Genomic DNA, 20,252 nt, shown 5'->3' with positions numbered 1-20,252 from the left:
CATTTTTTGGGTTATTTATTTACCAAATTTGTAAACAATGGCTTTATCCTTTTAACATTGGGAACACTATAATAATTCTGCCCACGTTTATCCACATTAAACTGCCTCAAGTTGTTGCTTTGATTAAATAAAATGAAAAAAACGTTCTTCTACATATAAAAAGTGCTACATGAAACAGTTTCAAGTCAACTCATCATGCTTAATTTATTACAGCATTTGGGAAGCCTGTAGTTGACTTTTATTATGTAAATGTTATATTTTTGTCAACATGTGATAGCAGGCACCCTGCCATTCAAAACTAGGCTGCTACATTACTAATGATTCATGTAACTATAGCTGAAAAATAGTACAATAGCAATAGGAGACACTATTCATCCCTGAAATCTATGGAGTTCATGTTAGTTCATGTGAAATAACAGACAGACAGGGCTTTGCTGCCCCAAACACACGCACGCACGCACGCACGCACGCACGCACCAAAATGAGCTAACGTAACGCTAAAAGCTAATTAGCCTTCACATCACCTCAAGCCAGAACTGTGAGCGAGCTGAGCTGCAGTTTAAGTTTCTAGAATGTCAACGGGCTCATAGCGATTTTTGTAATAGCTGTGACTGGAAAGTGTTTTTTATCATTTGGGGAGTGTACGATGTCCGCTGCTAAACACATGTCTGATCGACAATGAAGCATTTACAACATGCGTTCTGAATACGCACAGCTGATTGGCTGTTACATCGCTCTGAATACGCACTGCTGATTGGCTTTGTATGTAACCAATCAGATGGTTGTGTGGGCGGGACAATGCTGGGTGCTCACTGCTCAGACAGGCAGAAAGCAGAGCAGCTTCTTAAGACTTTAGAATACGAACTCGTTCGATACACCCTCGTACCGAACCGAAACCCCCGTACCGAAACGGTTCAATACAAATACACGTACCATTACACCCCTAGCCATCACTTTTACACTTTCCCTGACTTGCGGATTATTTAGTGTCATTTTGATTATACTGCCTATTAGGCTCAGATTGTGGACTGGATGATCAGAAACTTGAGGGTTGGGAAGGACACTTCACCAACCTGGATCCCAGTGCCCCTCACATAGCGTATGAATGTGAATTATGTTTGGAGGTGGTTGGAGAGGCGACAGGTGCAAACTGGCAGTCATTTTTCTGTGAGTCTACCACAGATCAGCTGTGGCTAGTTTTTGTCTCATCTCTCACTTAAAGTGTGAGTGAAGAATGCACTACTGACCTGATCAGTACAAAATAAAAAGAGATGATACATTATTATCAGCTTACAGATGCTACCGAGTAGTTGATGGAGCACACTGCAGCAAGTCCTGGATGAATTAACCAATTCCCACTCCTTAATGCCTCATTCACACAAAGGATTCTCACAGGATTGAGGCAAAAAATAACCCATACCCACTCTAAATCTAATATATTATTATAATTATTATTATTAACATTAGTAATTGTATAAAGTGGCAGCTGTCATTAATTACTTGCGAATATGGACTGCTTATTTGGACAAAATGAGGAACTATGATGTCATACCGCTAAACTCAATGACATTATGACAGGCTAAGACCGATTTTTTTTATTTTGTTTTAATCTTCTATTCCCCCTCCTTGTTTTCCTGTATCTCATCTTTTTTGTAAGGGGCGCTGGAAGCCGGCAGACCCGTCAGCGATCCTGTTCTGTCTCCCTGTAATGTTTGTCTAAACTTGAATGGGATTGTGCTGAAAATTTTAATTTTCCTGAAGGAACTCTCCTGACGGAATAAATAAAGTACTATCTAATCTAATCTAATCTATCTAATTAAACATTAGCTTAGGTGTCTGTAAAATTATTATTTTTTAAACACTCAAATCAAGCAAGATTACTGTGAAGTAGATGGGTAAAGGTGAGCAAAACAAGACCTCCTTTACTAAACCTTGTAGGAGGTCGTAAACATCCCCTGAGCTCATTGTAAACAAATATCATAATGGCCTTGATTGTGGGCGTCTTCTTCATTGGTGCGGAGGAAGACATTTCGCGTGCCATTTACAACAAACACATCAAACATTTCGCATCGCAGCAGAGTGTGAAGCGACTGGGATAAGAATCAACACCTCTAAGTTCGAGTCCATGGATCTCGCCCGGAAAAGGCACCAAGTGGAGGAGTTGAAGTACCTCGGAGTCTTGTTCACGAGTGAGGGAAGAGTGGATTGTGAGATCGACAGGCGGATCGGTGCGGCGTCTTCAGTAATGCGGACGCTGTATCGATCCGTTGTGGTAAAGGAGGAGCTGAGCCGGAAGGCAAAGCTCTCAATTTATCAGTCGATCTACGTTCCCATCCTCACCTATGGTCATGAGCTTTGGGTCATGACCGAAAGGACAAGATCACGGGTACAAGCGGCCGAAATGAGTTTCCTCCGCCGAGTGGCGGGACTCTCCCTTAGAGATAGGGTGAGAAGCTCTGCCATCCGGAAGGAACTCAAAGTAAAGCCGCTGCTCCTCCACATCAAGACAAACCAGATGAGGTGGTTTGGGCATCTGGTCAGGATGCCACCCGAACGCCTCTCTAGGGAGGTGTTTCGGGCAGGTCTGACCGGTAGGAGGCCACAGGGAAGACTCAAGACACGTTGGGAAGACTATCTCTCCCAGCTGGCCTGGGAACGCCTCGGAATCCCCCGGGAGGAGCTGGACAAAGTGGCTGGGGATAGGGAAGGCTGGGCTTCCCTGCTTAGGCTGCTTCCCCCGCGACCCAACCTCGGATGAGTGGAAGAAGATGGATGGATGGATGGATGGATGGACATCAAACATTGAACACATCAAACCTCATCAGCCATCTGAAACTACATTATCCTACGACAATGTTTTGGAAAGCCTATGAAGACGCCTGCGCAGCTAAAGAAGCTGCCCCAAAGCCAGCCCCAAGAAAAAGAGTTTACAAACTACAGTTACAGTGCATCCAGAAAGTATTGAGAGCGCTTCACTTTTTCCACATAGTCCAAAATGTAATAAATGTACTTTTGTCCTCGAAATTGTACACACAATACCCCAGAACTTTTTGCAACTCAACGCCAAAAAAACGGAAATGCTGATTATCGGTCCTGCTAGACACCGAACTCTATTTAATAATACAACTCTAACATTTGACAACCAAACAATTAAACAAGGCGACACGGTAAAGAATCTGGGTATTATCTTCGACCCAACTCTCTCCTTTGAGGCACACATTAAAAGCGTTACTAAAACGGCCTTCTTTCATCTCCGAAATATCGCTAAAATTCGCTCCATTCTGTCCACTAAAGACGCTGAGATCATTATCCATGCGTTTGTTACGTCTCGTCTCGACTACTGTAACGTATTATTTTCGGGTCTCCCCATGTCTAGCATTAAAAGATTACAGTTGGTACAAAATGCGGCTGCTAGACTTTTGACAAGAACAAGAAAGTTTGATCACATTACGCCTGTACTGGCTCACCTGCACTGGCTTCCTGTGCACTTAAGATGTGACTTTAAGGTTTTACTACTTACGTATAAAATACTACACGGTCTAGCTCCATCCTATCTTGCCGATTGTATTGCACCATATGTCCCGGCAAGAAATCTGCGTTCAAAGGACTCCGGCTTGTTAGTGATTCCCAAAGCCCAAAAAAAGTCTGCGGGCTATAGAGCGTTTTCCGTTCGGGCTCCAGTACTCTGGAATGCCCTCCCGGTAACAGTTCGAGATGCCACCTCAGTAGAAGCATTTAACTCTCACCTTAAAACTCATTTGTATACTCTAGCCTTTAAATAGACTCCCTTTTTAGACCAGTTGATCTGCCGTTTCTTTTCTTTTTCTTCTATGTCCCACTCTCCCTTGTGGAGGGGGTCCGGTCCGATCCGGTGGCCATGTACTGCTTGCCTGTGTATCGGCTGGGGACATCTCTGCGCTGCTGATCCGCCTCCGCTTGGGATGGTTTCCTGCTGGCTCCGCTGTGAACGGGACTCTCGCTGCTGTGTTGGATCCGCTTTGGACTGGACTCTCGCGACTGTGTTGGATCAATTGTGGATTGAACTTTCACAGTATCATGTTAGACCCGCTCGACATCCATTGCTTTCCTCCTCTCTAAGGTTCTCATAGTCATCATTGTCACCGATGTCCCACTGGGTGTGAGTTTTCCTTGCCCTTATGTGGGCCTATCGAGGATGTCGTGGTGGTTTGTGCAGCCCTTTGAGACACTAGTGATTTTGGGCTATATAAGTAAATATTGATTGATTGATTGATAATAACAATGTGAAAATGTGTAAATGTACTAAAAATGATTTTAGAAATGTAAAATTACATCTACATAAGTAGTCACATCCTTTGCCAGGAAGGTCAAAAGTGAGCTCAAGTGCATCTTGTTTCAACTGATCATCTTTGAGATGTTCCTACAGCTTAATTGGAGTCCACCTGTGGTAAATATAGTTGACTGGACATGATTTGGAAAGGCACACACTTGTCTACATACAAGGTCCTACACTTGACAGTGCATGGTAGATCACAAACCAAGAATGAAGACGAAGGAATTGTCTGTAGACCTCCAAGACAGGATTGTCTCGAGGCACAAATTTGGGGTAAGGTACAGAAAAATATCTGATGGCTTAAAGTTCCCAATGAACACAGTGGCCTCCAGCGTCTGTAAATAGGGGGACGGTGTGAAGTTGGGAGACTGGCCGTGCCAGCAATCTGAGGGTTACTGGTTCAATCCCCACCTTCTACCATCCTCGTCACGTCCGTTGTGTCCTTGAGCAAGACACTTCACCCTTGCTCCTGATGGGTCAGTGCCTTGCAAGGCAGCTCTCGCCATCATTGTGTGTGAATGGTTGAATGTGGAAATACTGTCAAAGCGCTTTGGTTCCTTAAAAAGGGGTAGAAAAGCGCTATAAAAGTACAACCATTTACCATTTAAATGGAAAAAGTTTGGAACAACCAGGACTCTTCCAAGAGATGGCCGGCCGACTAAACTGAGCGATCGCAGGAGAAGGGCCTTAGTCATGGATGTGACTAAGAACACTTTAGTCACTCTGTCAGAGGTACAGCATTTCTCTGTGGAAAGAGGAGAACCTTCTCTGCAGCAAACAATCAGGACTATATGTTAGAGTGGTCAAACAGAAGCCTTTCCTTCGTAAAAAGTTTTTCAAAATGCACCTGAAGGACTCTCAGACCATGTGGTTTGATGAGACAAAGATTTAAACCCTTTCGCATGAATGCCAGGCGTCATGTTTGGCACAATGCATAAATTGTAAATGAATGGCAGCAACACATTGCAAAAAAGTTGGCACCGGCATTTTTACTACTGTTACATCGCCTTTCCTTTTAGCAACACACAGTAAATGTTTAGGAACTGAGGAGACCAATTTTTGAAGCTTTTCAGGTGGAATTATTTCCTATTCTTGCTTGATGTATAGCTTAAGATGTTCAATAGTCTGGGGTGTCCATTGTCGTATTTTACGCTTTATAATTTACCACACATTTTCAGTGGGAGACAGGTATGGACTACAGGCATGCCAGTCTAGTACCTGCACTCTTTTACTACGAAGCCACACTTTTGTAACACGTGCAGAATGTGGCTTGGCATTGTCTTGCTGAAATAAGCAGGGGCGTCCATGAAAAGACGTTGCTTGGATGGCAACATATGTTGCTACAAAACCTGTATGTTCCTTTTAGCATTAGTGGTGCCTTTACAGATGTGTAGGTTACCCATGTCTTGGGCACTAGTACCCCACCATACCATCACATATGCTGGCTTTTGAACTTTGCGCCTATAACAATCTGGATGGTTCTTTTCCTCTTTGGTCCGGAGGAGACCACTACCGCAGTCTCCAAATACAAATTGAAATGTGGACTCATCAGACCACAGAACATTTTTCCACTTTGGATCAGTCAATCTTAGACAAGCTCGGGCCCAGCAAAGCCGGCGTTTTTTTCTGGGATTTTGTTGATAAATGGCTTTCGTGTGTCCTGATGTTGGTTTTTAATGCAGTACCGCCTGAGGGATCGAAGGTGACGGGCATTCAATGTTGGTTTTCAGCCTTGCCGCTTACATGCATGAATTTATCTGGATTCTTTGAACCTTTTGATGATATTACGGACTGTATATGGTGAAATCCCTAAATTCCTTGCAAAAGCTCATTGAGAAATGTTCTTAAACTGTTCGACAATTTGCTCATGCATTTTTACACAAAGTGGTGACCCTCGCCTCATTCTTATTTTTGATCGACTGAGCGCTACATGGAAGCTGCTTTTATACCTAATCATGGCACCCAACTGTTCTCAATTAGCCTGTTTACCTGTGTGATTTTCCAAATAAGCGTTTGATGAGCATTCCTCAACTTTCTCAGACTTTTTTGCCACTTATGCCAGCTTTTTTGAAAAATGTTGCAGGCATCAAATTTTAAATGAATTAATATTTGCAAAAAATAACCTCTTTCGAATATTTTCGAGTATCTTGTCTTTGTAATGTATTCAATTGAATATAGGTTGAAAAGGATTTGCAAATCATTGTATTTATTTATTTACAATTTACAAAATGTTCCAACTTCACTGGTTTTGGGTTTTGTATATTCAGTACATTTTTTCTGTTAAAATTGAAAAAACAAAAATATTTCGCCAGAAAGTGCTATATCTTTTCCAGCCTTTTATGGACAACAGAAAAGAAGTGGCGTAGCAAATCTGGCCCCTTCGCCTAAAGTTTGACACCTGTGATTTACAGTATCTATATTACGAAATGAGTACCATAGGTTATCACTAATATCATCAAAATAGCCATCACATTACAGTCATTTGAGTACAAAGGTACAATTTTTTTTTTATACTGCTTCAGTTTTCGTATGTCAAAGCACAGAACAGATCACTAACTATAAATGGTCGAACATGAGCGCTACCCAAAGCTAATTTATCTATTGCAAATTGTGGAGTAAAGATGGGCCTTGCAGAATCAATGAGCTGAATTTAAAACCGACGCAACGTTTGAACTCTTGCCCTGGACTACAATGGTAACTCCTTAGCATGGCTGCAGAGGTGATGGTTTTAGTTTGGCGTGCGGAGGCATAGCTGTTCACGTGATGGTTTTTATTGTGTGTAATGTAGAGAAGGAATTGTATGTTGTTGTCAAAGAAGTGCTCTCATCTAACTAATCAATAGCACGCCCAGCAGTAGCAGTGTGCGCCAATGACAAATGTTTTAAGCGGCAATCAATGTCAAGAACAGGCTTCAGGTCAATTCACATTCAATTAAAAGCACAAGGAAATACAGTCAAAGCTCCTGATTGAATATTGAACTACCTTTTAAAGATACTTAATAACAACATGTTCTGCCTTACTCGAATGAAAGCGAAACGCTGCCTCAGCAACGAATCGAGTGTGTTTCAGGACATCTTAATGAATTTATTTGTGAGAATGAAGAATAATGTGCACAAGTCTCTCGCTTTCTCTCTCGGTGCTTGCTGCCTCATAAAAAGTAATATTTTTCCTATTATGGCTATGAGTGTGTGAAATGAGCTATACCATCAATAGCATTTGTTTGTAGAAGCCAGAAAATGTGTTTAGTCCTAAAAACAAAACAATTTAGGAGACTACAGACCACAGGCAGAAAGTAAGAAGGCACACAGAGAATATTACATTTCATGGCAGAGATATCAACTGACTATGTGTTGATGTAGTCTGGAAATAAAGTGTTTGGTGTGCAAGCAGAGGATCAATGAACTCTCACTCACAGTGATACTCACACACCAAAAACCCCAACATTTTTCAGTGAGGCAGGCATGATCTGTCGAATGTCGCACAAAGATTCATTCACCTTACAGAAAGAGAGTGCGCTTATGAAAAAAATTTGCAAAGTTCATGGAGTAAATCAATATTGCACCCAATTTTCTTCCAAAATATTTTTTATCACCGAAACACTGCCCAAACCGAATGTTGTGATGATGTAAGCAGGAAGCACACGCTTGTCTGGAATGGAGGCAAAATGTCTGCATTGTGGACATAGTTCAATGTAAAACATCCATCTGCAAAACGTTCAGTGTGGAAAATCAAGAAGTGGATATTCTGCAAAAACAATCTCTCTATGTCGGTTTAATCACCTGAAATTGAAACATTCCAATTGCCATTCTGATTATGTGAACACCACCATCCAGAAAAGGACCTGAGCGCGTTGACTTGGTATGTGGCGCCATTCAGTATATGGCCCGCATATAATGTACCCTGCCTTCTGCCCGATTGTAGCTGAGATAGGTACCAGCGCCCCCACGACCCCAAAGCGAATAAGCGGTAGGAAATGGTTGGATGGATGGATGGATGGATGATCATTTTTGTTTCACATTGTTGGAATACCTGTGGTAAACAAATATGTTTTGAATTTTACGATTGTTTTATTATTTGTAGTATAACAACAATTAGGACTGGGCTATATGGCCTTTTATTAATATCTCAATATTTTTAGGCCATGTACATGATATACATCTCGATATTTTGCCTTAGCCTTGAATTAACACTTGATGCAATAAATCACACCAGTATGATGATTCTATGTGTCTAGATTAAAACATTATTTTTCATACTGCAATAATACATGCTAATTTTGAACTTTCATGCAGAGGGAGAAATCACAACTAAGTAAATTTTTCAAAACTGTATTAATTAAACGGTTATTAAGCAGTGGCACAAACATTCATGAAATTTCAAAACAGAAAGTGCAGGATTGTCAAAGACATTTTAAAACAAGCTATTAGTGCACTTTTGTGCTTGATGTCACTAAGATGACTTATAGGAAAAACACTAAATTAAAGTGCACTTTTTGTACAGAACGCCACTACAATAGTTTCAAACAAATGAAGTGCACTTTTGTGCATGATGTTACACAATATATTTTAAATACTGTCAATTAAAAATGAGCTGCATAATAGGAAATCAAATAGTGTATGTCCTTCGCTATGGGGTAGGTTCCTGCGGACGTTATCTCCTTCTGTTTTTTTCATTCAGTGTTGATGTGGAAATGGTTGCTTTGGCATTTTGTTGGGTGGCACCCAACAGAGATGTGACATGCAGAGTTTCAAGCACTTATCAGGCTCTGGCGGGTGACTTTTCAAATGATGCTACACATTAGCAGTGCTGCTACTTTTTGTAGCAATGCTTTTCCCGCACACTTGACATAATCCGGTTGTCTGTTCAACACATTTCCACTTGAAGCTAAACCACCCGCTGATGATGGACCCCGTGCTGTTTTTGTTGGGAATGAATTCTTCCAATATTTATTACCAGATAATCACCTTCTCTCTCTCGTATTACCACTCGCATCACTCCGCTAGCACCACAACCAACCTTACCCATGCCCCTACCTCTCTACTCCGCGAGGGCGTATGACGTTGCACGCATGACAGTATGTGACGTATGTAAGAAGGTGCGCTTGTTTTACGTCTCGGAGTGAAGGAGACCACAAAGAGTAAGAAAAGCCTGTAGTGTAATGCCCGCAGCTAAAAGCAAATGCGTGAGAACGTATACTCAAATATCACGATATAGTCATTTTCTATATCACAGAGACAAACCCGCGATATATCGAGTATATTCGATATATTCCCCAGCCCTAACGACAATGTTTTCATTTTTTTTAGGTCACTACACAGTCATAGCTATAAACACAACGGTGGTAATAATAATTTATTTTGGTGTTTCGGTTTTGTTCCTCGTTCTCTTCATTTCTGGTTTCGGATTATAATTTTCATTTTATTGCGTCCCTAGAGTGAATGCATACTTGTCAACTAGAAAAATACTCCTCCACCAGGCCCTGAATCCCAATAATAAAAATGCCCTAAATCCAGACGGTGATCCGAAACAGCTCCAAAATTTAATAATATTTTCCTTATCACATTTCCGTCATTTTCGGAAACTTTCATCAAAATATGCCTATGACTTGAATAGATGAAAACTAAGTTGTTATATCTAGTGCAATGTATGTATTGTGCAACGTCCCTATCAAATAAATGAAAACATTTGGTGTTATCTACAGTAGAATGAAAGAACAGAGTCTAGCCTCTTGTCAGTCAGCCACTGTCTTTGTCTCTGTAGGTGGAGGCGGAGCCACAAACACACACACACAAATGTCAAAGCTCATGATGTAAACGTACAAAACCGTACTAAATTATTATATTGACCGGACCCAAAATGTTATGATTTGTTTCTTATCCCTTCAGGACGTTTCCTGAAAGTTAAGGCTCAGACAGATATAAAGGATTTCTAAATTTGAAAATATGTTTTTATCTGTTACACACCCCACACAGAGAGACCAACCATTGGCAACAATTACATAACCTCCTGGTGGAAATAACAATGTACTTACAAAGAGCTGAGCCCGTAGCTTTTCATCCTCAGTGGCGATCCTCTCCCTGAGGACAGCCTGCTGGAGGCTCTCCTGGGCGACAGTGCGTTCTGAAGACAGAATTCTGGACACCTCGTCCTCCACGTGACGCCTGGTCTCAGCCTTAGCTTGCGCTGATGTACGGGCTTTCTCAGCTTCAAGCCTGCGGAACATCGACATCATCCAGTAAATATTTCTTCAAGGTTCACATTTTTGTGAGAATTTTAACATTGATGAGGCCAAAGGAAACAATGTCTTCTTTGTGGTATTTGAATTAGCACCTTTGTAATCCAACTGCGTAGTGTCAAAGTGTGATGGGTATTTATCAGCTGAAGCCCACAACACAAGCCCGGTGCGACACAGTTGCTACATGTCCCAAAATGATTCAAAAAGGTCGCCAATGCAATTAGGGACCTAATGAAGCAAAGATATATGCTATTATACTCGCTTATTAATTAATTTTCAACACACATGAGTTACAAGCCTCTGAACACACAGAGGAGGCAACAAAACAAATATTGGAGATGAATATGGATGGTTTCAAAATACTTTGTCAATATTTAACGTCTTGAAAAAAAAAGTATGAAGCACACACCGAGACCACTATTTGAACCCCGTCGCTGGGTTCTTGCAGTTACCTAGCAACACGTTTCCTGGTGCAGCGACAGTGTGCTTGATTAGAGAGAGCATAGGAGTGTCCCTGAAACCCTGAAACATCCTCTTCTGTCTGAAATCAAACGGTGGTGACGATGAAGGAAAAAAAAAATACTGAGGATTCAGCTGAAGATCCAATAAACTTCTCGTTGAATCGTAAGGGAGCACTGACTTAAGGATTAGTAGAACGATGCCAAAACTCACTAAGTGAAAAATAGTTCAGTGATAATTGTTTTACACATTCAAAATATTACAAATAAGACTAACGGTCTACTCCACAGCGCATACCTAAAAACATTTGAATTTCTAAATATGGGAAATTTCCCAGCAAAACAAGGAATTTTAACTTTCATCACAAATAACCGTTAAAATAATTACAAAATGTGCCAGACGGGATTCAAACTGGTGTACCTTGCATCACAAGATAAAGTCACTAGCGGCTGGGCCATTGTGACACACACTTCCAGGAGTTAGCAGGTTATGTGGTGTCAGAGAGAAGAACTCTGTAAAATGTCATTAAAAAAAACAATAAAACAACAACTCTGGTCCGCTTTCAAGAGTTTATATTGGAGATATTTTTCAAGTTGGCTAATGACATTTCTCCCTTGATGTTACAGAAAGCATGAGGAAGTGTGAGCAGCTTCCTCCTCTGCTCTCGGTAAAGACAACAAGCCTCCTATTTGTCAAGATATTCATCTCTCTCGTGTTGTTGATTTGATTGAATCACGTAACGTGCAACTGCGCTCCTGTCACGTTTTTTTGGTTTATGCTGTTTTGCAATACAAGTTTTTTAAAGAACGAACTTCATCACAGAACCAAAATAAACTCGGATCCCGGTGTACCACTGTATAAAGTCACTCTCCTATTTTGTGTTTGTCACAATGTGGCGTTGCTGCATGTTTTTCCCTTGTCGGCCACCATATTAGTTACACGGGCTCGCTTACCACCTCATGTCCAGCACGTTACACAATGTTACACATAGTATTTTGTTAGTAGAGCAGCTGTGCCAGCAACTTGGGGGGTTGCAGGTTCGATCTCCGCTTCCGCTATCCCACGCACTGCTGTTGTGTCCTTGGTCAGGACACTTTACACACCTGCTACCAGTGCCAGTCACACTGGTTTAAAATGTAGCTTAAATATGTAGATAATGAACCTGACTCTTGCCAGATCCTTGTAGTTCACTGAGCTCCACACAAGGATCTAGGACTTCTCAATAGTATATGTATTTGAGAAAGCTGGGCCTTGTAAAAAAAAAATTATTGTATGTGATTGTATGAAACACTTGTCCGTTATCTTTAATCAATCAATCAATCACTCACTCACATCGAAATAAACCCGGGATGCTGCTGAGACCAACGCTGGTAAATCCGAAACAGAACAGCTAACATTTTGGATAACGACAGAGCGAAAAGTTAGAGAACTTTAACTGAAACAACGCAGCAATGTCAGCAGACGATCGATGTCACAAAACAGTTGCAATAGCAGAATCAATGTCAGCACATGACTCCTCGCTGCATGCCGCCATTGTTGTTTGAATCTAGCAGTCGCTTACGCGCCCGGCGATCCTGATTGGTTCATTATTTTTTGCCATCTTGAAGGATTTTGTAATGCCTTCGATCCCAGATCCTTGTGTGGGGCTCAGCGAACTACAAGGATCTGGCGAGTCAGGTTAGTAGATACTGGGTTTCACTATGTAAAGCACTTTGAGTCCCTAGAGAAAAGCATTGTATAAATATAATTGACTTTACTTCACTTTTTAACAAAACCGTACAATAGTCAGCAAAAGATCCAAACAGACAGACAGGCTAAAGTGATGACCGTAAGATCCCATGCTGTTACCTAACCCTAACCCTGAGATGACACAGAGGTCATGGTGGATGCCTCCAAGTCGCCATGTATCCTGCAACAGGACTAAAATGTCAAAGAGTAGCGTAGAACAGGAGGAGATAGCTGGCATGTCCCCCACCCCAAGAACAAAAAGAAAAGTGAGTAGCAGCAACATGACATGTTTGGCCCTGGAAGAAACCAAGCAAAGAGGGAAGTGAGGAGTTAGGAAAAGAGATGGGAGGGAGCCCAGCCACGTCTACTCACAGTCCGCTGGGCTGCACATGTCAGCACACTCCATCCATCATATGGTTCAGACTGCACACACACACACACACACACACACGAGGCGCTTTCTAATGACCTTTTACATCCACCATTTCCATAAAATCCCTGACTGGCCAGTATACCTTTACTAAAGCAGGCTCTAGGTCAGAGGTCTCAAACACGCGGCCCGCGGGCCAACTGCGGCCCGCGAAACATTATTTTGCTGCCCGCACCTTAATATGAAATTTTAATGATGGTGCGGCCCGCGAGTTTTATATGAATGGTGTCTACAGCCTCATATTTGTATATCCTCGATTTTTCCAGGGGACTCCCAATTTTCAATGCCCCTCCAGGGGTAATCATTCTCCCCAATTTCACCCTAACAACAATATTAAGATGGCACTGAAGAGGCACTGCCTTTAGCGTCCTCTACAACCTGTACAAACAGCGTGCCAGCCCAGCCACATGTTGTATTTTGCTTCTGTAGACACAGTTAGCGACTGCAAGACATAGTTCTGGCCTGGCCAACCCGCGGCTCGCGAGCCTCATGCGGCTCTTTAACTAGTTTCATGCGGCTCTTCAGGAGCTGTCACATGACATGCGTCAAAAATGCTTGGCTGGCGCTGTCATTCACTCCCCCTACAGCTAGATGGCACACTGACCATTAAGCCTGTTTGAGTGACGTCAAACGAGAAAAGAGACAGATATACAATACTGGTTGCAAACATGCACAAAAGGTTTGTGACCCGGTTCTGTGATCTACAACTGAAAAGACCAAAGATTACGTTCCTCGTCGACCTATTTAATGCGGAGACAGACTGTTTGAAAGCCCGGCTCGTCACAGATGAGGCTGCGGCTGAGTTGGAGATGATCGACCTTTGTGAGGAGGAGCAACTGAAAGCTGTTTTAAGGGTTTTGGAAAAGTGTGCTAATTGAAAAATACCCCAACATCAAACGAGCTGCGCTTAAGATACTGTCCAGGTTTGGGTCAGCGTACGTCTGCGAGTCTGTGTTTTCTACCCTGAAACATGTGAAATCAAAGCATCGATCTGTTCTGACTGACACTCATTTGAAAGAATTACTTAGAGTGGCAACAACAGAATACAAGCCAGATTTGAAGAGGATTGTTCAAGATAAGGAATGCCAGAAATCTCCCTAAGCAGCATAGTAAGAGAAAGATGTTATTGAAAATTATTCTATTATTGTTTGTGGACTTGCTTGAACTGAGAGTTTGTGTGTGTGAGACAGTGCACACAATGTTAACTGTTGAAAATTACTGATATCATGTTGGTGTGGTTATTTTCATTAGATCTGGCTGAGCAGAGGTCTGTGTATGCTTGCATACATGATTAAAAGATGATTTTCATGTGTACCCATGTGTATGATGTGGCTCTTAGCAGTAACACAGAAAAAAAGTGGCTCTTAGTCTCTGACTAGTTGGCCACCCCTGACATAGTTGATCAACAGCCACACAGGTCACAGTGAGGGTGGCCATATGAACAACTTTAACACCGTTAGAAATATGTGCCAGACTGTGAACCCACACCAAACAAGAATGACGAACACATTTTGGGAGAACATCCGCACCGTAACACAACATACAGAGGGCAAAAAAGTATTTAGTCAGTCACCGATTGTGCAAGTTCTCCCACTTAAAATGATGACAGAGGTCTGTAATTTTCATCATAGGTACACTTCAACTGTGAGAGACAGAATGTGAAAAAAAATCCAGGAATTCACATTGTGAATTTTAAAGAATTTTTTTGTAAATTATGGTGGAAAATAAGTATTTGGTCAACCATTCAAAGCTCTCACTGATGGAAGGAGGTTTTGGCTCAAAATCTCACGATACATGGCCCCATTCATTATTTCCTTAACACGGATCGATCGTCCTGTCCCCTTAGCAGAAAAACAGCCCCAAAGCATGATGTTTCCACCCCCATGCTTCACAGTAGGTATGGTGTTCTTGGGATGCAAATCAGTATTCTTCTTCCTCTAAACACGACGAGTTGAGTTTAATCCAAAAAGTTCTATTTTGGTTTCATCTGACCACATGTCATTCTCCCAATCCTCTGGTGTATCATCCATGTGCTCTCTGGCAAACTTCAGACGGGCCTGGACATGCACTGGCTTAAGCAGGGGGACACGGCTGGCACTGCAGGATTTTATTCCCTATCGGCGTAGTGTTACTGATAGTAACCTCTGTTACTTTGGTCCCAGCTCTCTGCAGGTCATTCACCAGGTCCCCCCGTGTGGTTCTGGGATTTTTGCTCACCGTTCTCATGATCATTTTGACCCCACGGGATGAGATCTTGCCTGGAGCCCTAGATTGAGGGAGATTATCAGTGGATAATTTCTCCCACAGTTGATTTTTTCACACCAAGATGAATGTTTGTTGTAGATTAACTCTTCCCAGTCTGGTGCAGGTCTACAATTCTTTTCCTGGTGTCCTTCAACAGCTCTTTGGTCTTGGCCATAGTGGAGTTTGGAGTTTGACTGTTTGAGGCTGTGGACAGGTGTCTTTTACACAGATAACAAGTTCAAAAAAGTGCCATTAATACAGGTAACGAGTGGAGGACAGAAGAGCTTCTTAAAGAAGAAGTTACAGGTCTGTGAGAGCCAGAGATCTTCCTTGTTTGAAGTGACCAAATACTTATTTTCCACCATTACTTATTAATAAATTCTTTAAAATACCTACAATGTGAATTCCTGGATTTTTTTTTTCACATTCTGTCTCTCACAGTTGAAGTGTACCTATGATGAAAATTACAGACCTCTGTCATCATTTCAAGTGGGAGAACTTGCACAATCGGTGGCTAACTAAAAACTTGTTTGCCCCACTGTAAACACAACAGAACAAATACCCAGAATCCCATGCAGCCCTAACTCTTCCAGGCTACAATATACACCCCCGCCCCTGCAAAAGCCCCATACTGTTTGTATGGTGGGAAAGCGGACGAGAAGGCAGGTTGTAGAGGACACACTAGATGCAGTGCCATCACGACATGCCCTTAATATTGTTGTCCGAGTGAAAACCTTGGAGAATGATTGCTTCGGGAGATTGTCGGGGGGGGGCACTTATATTCGGGTGTTTCCCGGAAAGATCGCGAGAGTTGGCAAGTATTTTGCTAGGGCGGGAAAGCCATTCAAAGAAGGTGAATTCATTAAAAAGTGCATGTTAGATTTTTTTAATAAATCTTTTCTTGCGGCCAGCTTCACCCAGATTCTGCATCCAGTGGCCCCAAGGTAAATTGAGTTTGAGACCTCTGCTCTAGGTCATGAGTCAGAGCAGTGAACTGGCTTTGGCACTATGCAAAAATACTGTACATAATAAGATAGCAGAAAGGAAAAGCTAGCATAAAAAATAACTTCTATGAAGAGCTGGATGCTATCATTCTGCTTCAGCTCTATTGCTTTCTCGCCATTATTGCACTCTCCCTGGGATATTGAAGACATATTTCATTTGGCTGTAAAAGATTGAGAACAGGTGGGGAAGAGGCTAGTAAAGGAAAAACTAAAATGTTCAGTTTAAATGGAATTATGTTGAAGGACTACTCAAAATTAAGCGGCAACACTTGCAAGAGAGCAACTAGGTTGGCAGTGTGTGGTGACGGGTTTATGGATGTAAACAGCTAACAAGAAGTCATGCCGTATAATGGTATTGTGGTTCAGTAGCTGTTGTTATTTTGGCAGCTCCAGGGTTGAATCCAAAATATCCGTACGCTTGGCATATGTCATGGAATACCTTACGGACAGGGGGCCATTGACCACTTGCTATTGTTAGTCAATGTTCAAGGTAAGATGTCACAAACCATGTCCCTGTGAGATAGAGCATATCTCAGCTGACTGTGTCACAGACTGGACTGGTCTTCAGTAAATAAAAGATCTTGGAGACAAATTTACACTAAATTATTAAAACTCACATTTAGCGCAGAAGCTCGTCACGCCTTTCCAAGTACCTTGCTAGAGGGTTGCAGAAATATTCTACTAACCGAACAAATAAGCTATTTGAACGACTCTTTTACATAAACAACGAGTAATAACTTCCAGAATAGTATAAGATAGTAACTGGGAAACGATTCTCATAGCTTAGTAGATAGCCATTCAAAAATACTCTTGCAAGTGAACATCATGTCTCAATACCAGGCCTCGAGGGGCACGATCTCAGGAGTTAACAACTTGAGTTTATAGGAGGTAAATATTGGAATTACTTCAACTTCATTGATATAATTGAACATACATGTGGAGTATACGTTATTTAGCGATCCCACTTAATGAATAAATTACTGTCTTCACAATGCACATCCAAGTCTGAGCGTCTGTGGCTTTTATTGCTGGTTGTTTGTAATTGTATACTTAAGCTACTCGTTTTGTATCTTTTTTTTTTTACTTAATTTTGGTATTAAATGTATATGCAGACTTAAAACATTGTGAAAGTGAGTGGAACAAAAAAGTGAAACTCAAATTCAACCCATTCAAACAGCAGCATGGCAACATTGGACTGGAGTAAAGTTAATTTATTATTTATATATTTATCAGTACTCATGTAAATGTATTTTTCTAAGGAACATTATTAATTTTTTTTGTATTAAATTATCTGTGATAAATCGTGATTTATTAGGTATTAACGACACACAAAATACAATTAATCACGCTTAAATATTTTTATTTAAAATATGAGCTTGCAAAATATAACTTTTTGACTTTGAATTATTGAGTCATGTCCTGTTTGCCACTTTAAACAATCATCTGTGTATGTGTGCTATATTGAACTGTATTAGTGTGCTATAACAACTGACCAATTATGGAATATATTTCACGTCAATTAAGACTGAAAAGATTTAACACATTTCATTCCATGAATTGATTTACAAGGACCCCGACTTAAACAAGTTAAAAAACTTATTCGGGTGTTAACATTTAGTGGTCACTTGTACGAAATACGTACTGTACTGTGCAATCTACTGATAAAAGTTTCAATCAATCAATCAATCAAAAAACGCTGAACTCTCCTAGTCTTAAAAATGTAATTGAGTTGGAATAAATAAGAAAAACAGAGATTTGAAAGACTGAAGGTAGGCATCAAATTAAATGGTATTTTAATGATTCATGTGATGAGGTAAGGCATGATATTAAACATCTAAAAATTTAACATTTGTAGATGAACAGACATTTTGTTTGACAAATGTAAACAGGTGTGTTTGTCTGACCTGCAGTGTGTCAGTGGGTAAAATGCGTAATATAGAGGATCATTTCACAGCATTCCAGTTTTTACTTCATAATGTGAGATACATGGGAAATGTATACTGCAACACATAGACAAGAACACTGTTTTTTTGGGGGAGTTTTACGGGGGTTTTATTTATTCATTAAAAACACTCCCTTGGGGTCTACATAACATGTAATGGTGGTTCTTTGGTCAATATTTTGCATAAATCATGTTTTACGAACTGTTTTCAAGCTATTTTCTGACAGACTCTTCAGGATGCCCGTTTAGTTGGCGGTCTGATTTTTTCTTATTTCAAAACTGTCTTCAACACTGTTTTAGTTATTAGCGCTTCCATCACGAGTCTACTGAAAGATATATATAGGTTATTAGAACTATATGATACTTGTATTAGAAATGGCAACAGCGGAGGATGCATGTGCATCTACAAGCTAATCTGCCCCACAAAAAGAGGATGGAGAAAAATAAGGAGCTTATTGACTACAGCGCTGGACTACTATGGCATACTCACGCAAAGCTCTTCTGTACTTTTCCACCACATATGGAGATATCTGCTGATGTCACAATTCGGTAAAACGTAAAAAAAAATGGATTGTTTGGAGGAAGTATGAAAGAAGGCAATATTGTTTTATAAGTATCTCCGCAATGTGTCCATGGGTTGATTTAAAATTTTCTGGACTTAAGCAGATCCCAATTACACAAATACAGTTACAAATAGGTTAAAAAAAAGTTGGTTTTGTGTAATAGGTCTCTTTAAGTTTTAATGCAAATATTGAATTGTGTAGTTCAACATTTTGTTTATGATCTGACAAAAAAAAGCTTATTTACATGGGTTGAGTTGAAATAAACTATGAAACTATATGTTGAGATGAGAATAAGTAAATAAATGAGTAACTTGCAGCCAATTTCAATTTGTAAACTTAGCTGTAAAAGGAAAAAAGGTTGGAGACCTCTGATTGAGAATCTCTAATTAGCCTACTATGCAAGTTTTTGGGATGCGTCAGGAAGCCCACTACAATTTATTAATCTTATTATGCGCCTTGTGACTCATGAATGTTTACAGTCGTCAACATGTGTCTGGCAGGAATGAGTTCGACAGAAAGCACCCTGAAACAAAGGCATTTAGAAGCCCTATGCAATATTGATGTTCGGAATAATGTCGCTGAATGCAGGCCATGAATATTTTATGGCCCCTCGCGTTCTCCCTGACACATATGCACTTGCACATAAACACCTGAATGCTGGCCACGTGAAAGCGAGTGCATGGTAGCGAGGACGATGCACAGAGCTAATTCGTTTTAGAAGTGTGTGGAACATAAAAGCCAGCTAGCAATAAAAAGTTAACTATAATGGTTAGTATATGACTACGGCTGATCAGTATCATAGGGTCAGCAGGGCTCTTTTGACTATGCAATGTGGTGCATAAACATCGGCATTATTCCTGCAGCATGTGAAACTTATTAAATAAGCTTTCCACAAACAACAAACATGTCCGGATGAACAAATGACAAAAAGAGGCAATAGGTTGATACAAGAGCGACAGCAGTTCTGTCCTGCACTCATCTTATTTCTTGGAAGTGGTTCTGCTCCGATGCCTCGCAGAGAGGCAAATCTGCACCCTGCAGCTGCTCCTTGCAAACAAATGAGTTAGAGGGGTTACATCCAAATTGACTCCTCACTGAACCCTAACTTTGCTCGCATGAAAAAAAAGAAGGCAGTTCATTTATGGCTTGAAAGCTCCACCGAACCAATAAAGCCTCAAGACTTTCTGCAGCACAACTCACTCGATTCCAATCAAAGCAAACTTTTAGCTATAACTAGTATGTTTAAGCATTAAAGAGGCAAACACCAGTAGAGGCAATCAAACTGTTGCACTTAAGAGGCAAAACCTATTCCAGTGTTTCCCACATATTCATCTA

At 40.9% G+C, this 20,252-nt stretch overlaps 1 protein-coding gene across 2 annotated transcripts in view; it reads right to left on the bottom strand.

Moving 5' to 3' along the window:
- The window catches only part of chchd3a (coiled-coil-helix-coiled-coil-helix domain containing 3a), a 139,649-nt gene that overhangs the window by 80,099 nt on the left and 39,298 nt on the right, over positions 1–20,252 (bottom strand). For both annotated transcript variants that reach the window (XM_061912245.1, XM_061912246.1), the window contains exon 5: positions 10,344–10,524. In XM_061912245.1, the coding sequence (XP_061768229.1) occupies positions 10,344–10,524 (181 nt within the window). The remainder of the gene's footprint in view (positions 1–10,343; positions 10,525–20,252) is intronic.

The sequence above is a fragment of the Nerophis ophidion genome, linkage group LG10 (assembly GCF_033978795.1).
Source record: "Nerophis ophidion isolate RoL-2023_Sa linkage group LG10, RoL_Noph_v1.0, whole genome shotgun sequence".
NCBI lineage: Eukaryota > Metazoa > Chordata > Actinopteri > Syngnathiformes > Syngnathidae > Nerophis > Nerophis ophidion.
This window is presented reverse-complemented; position numbering and strand designations above follow the sequence as displayed.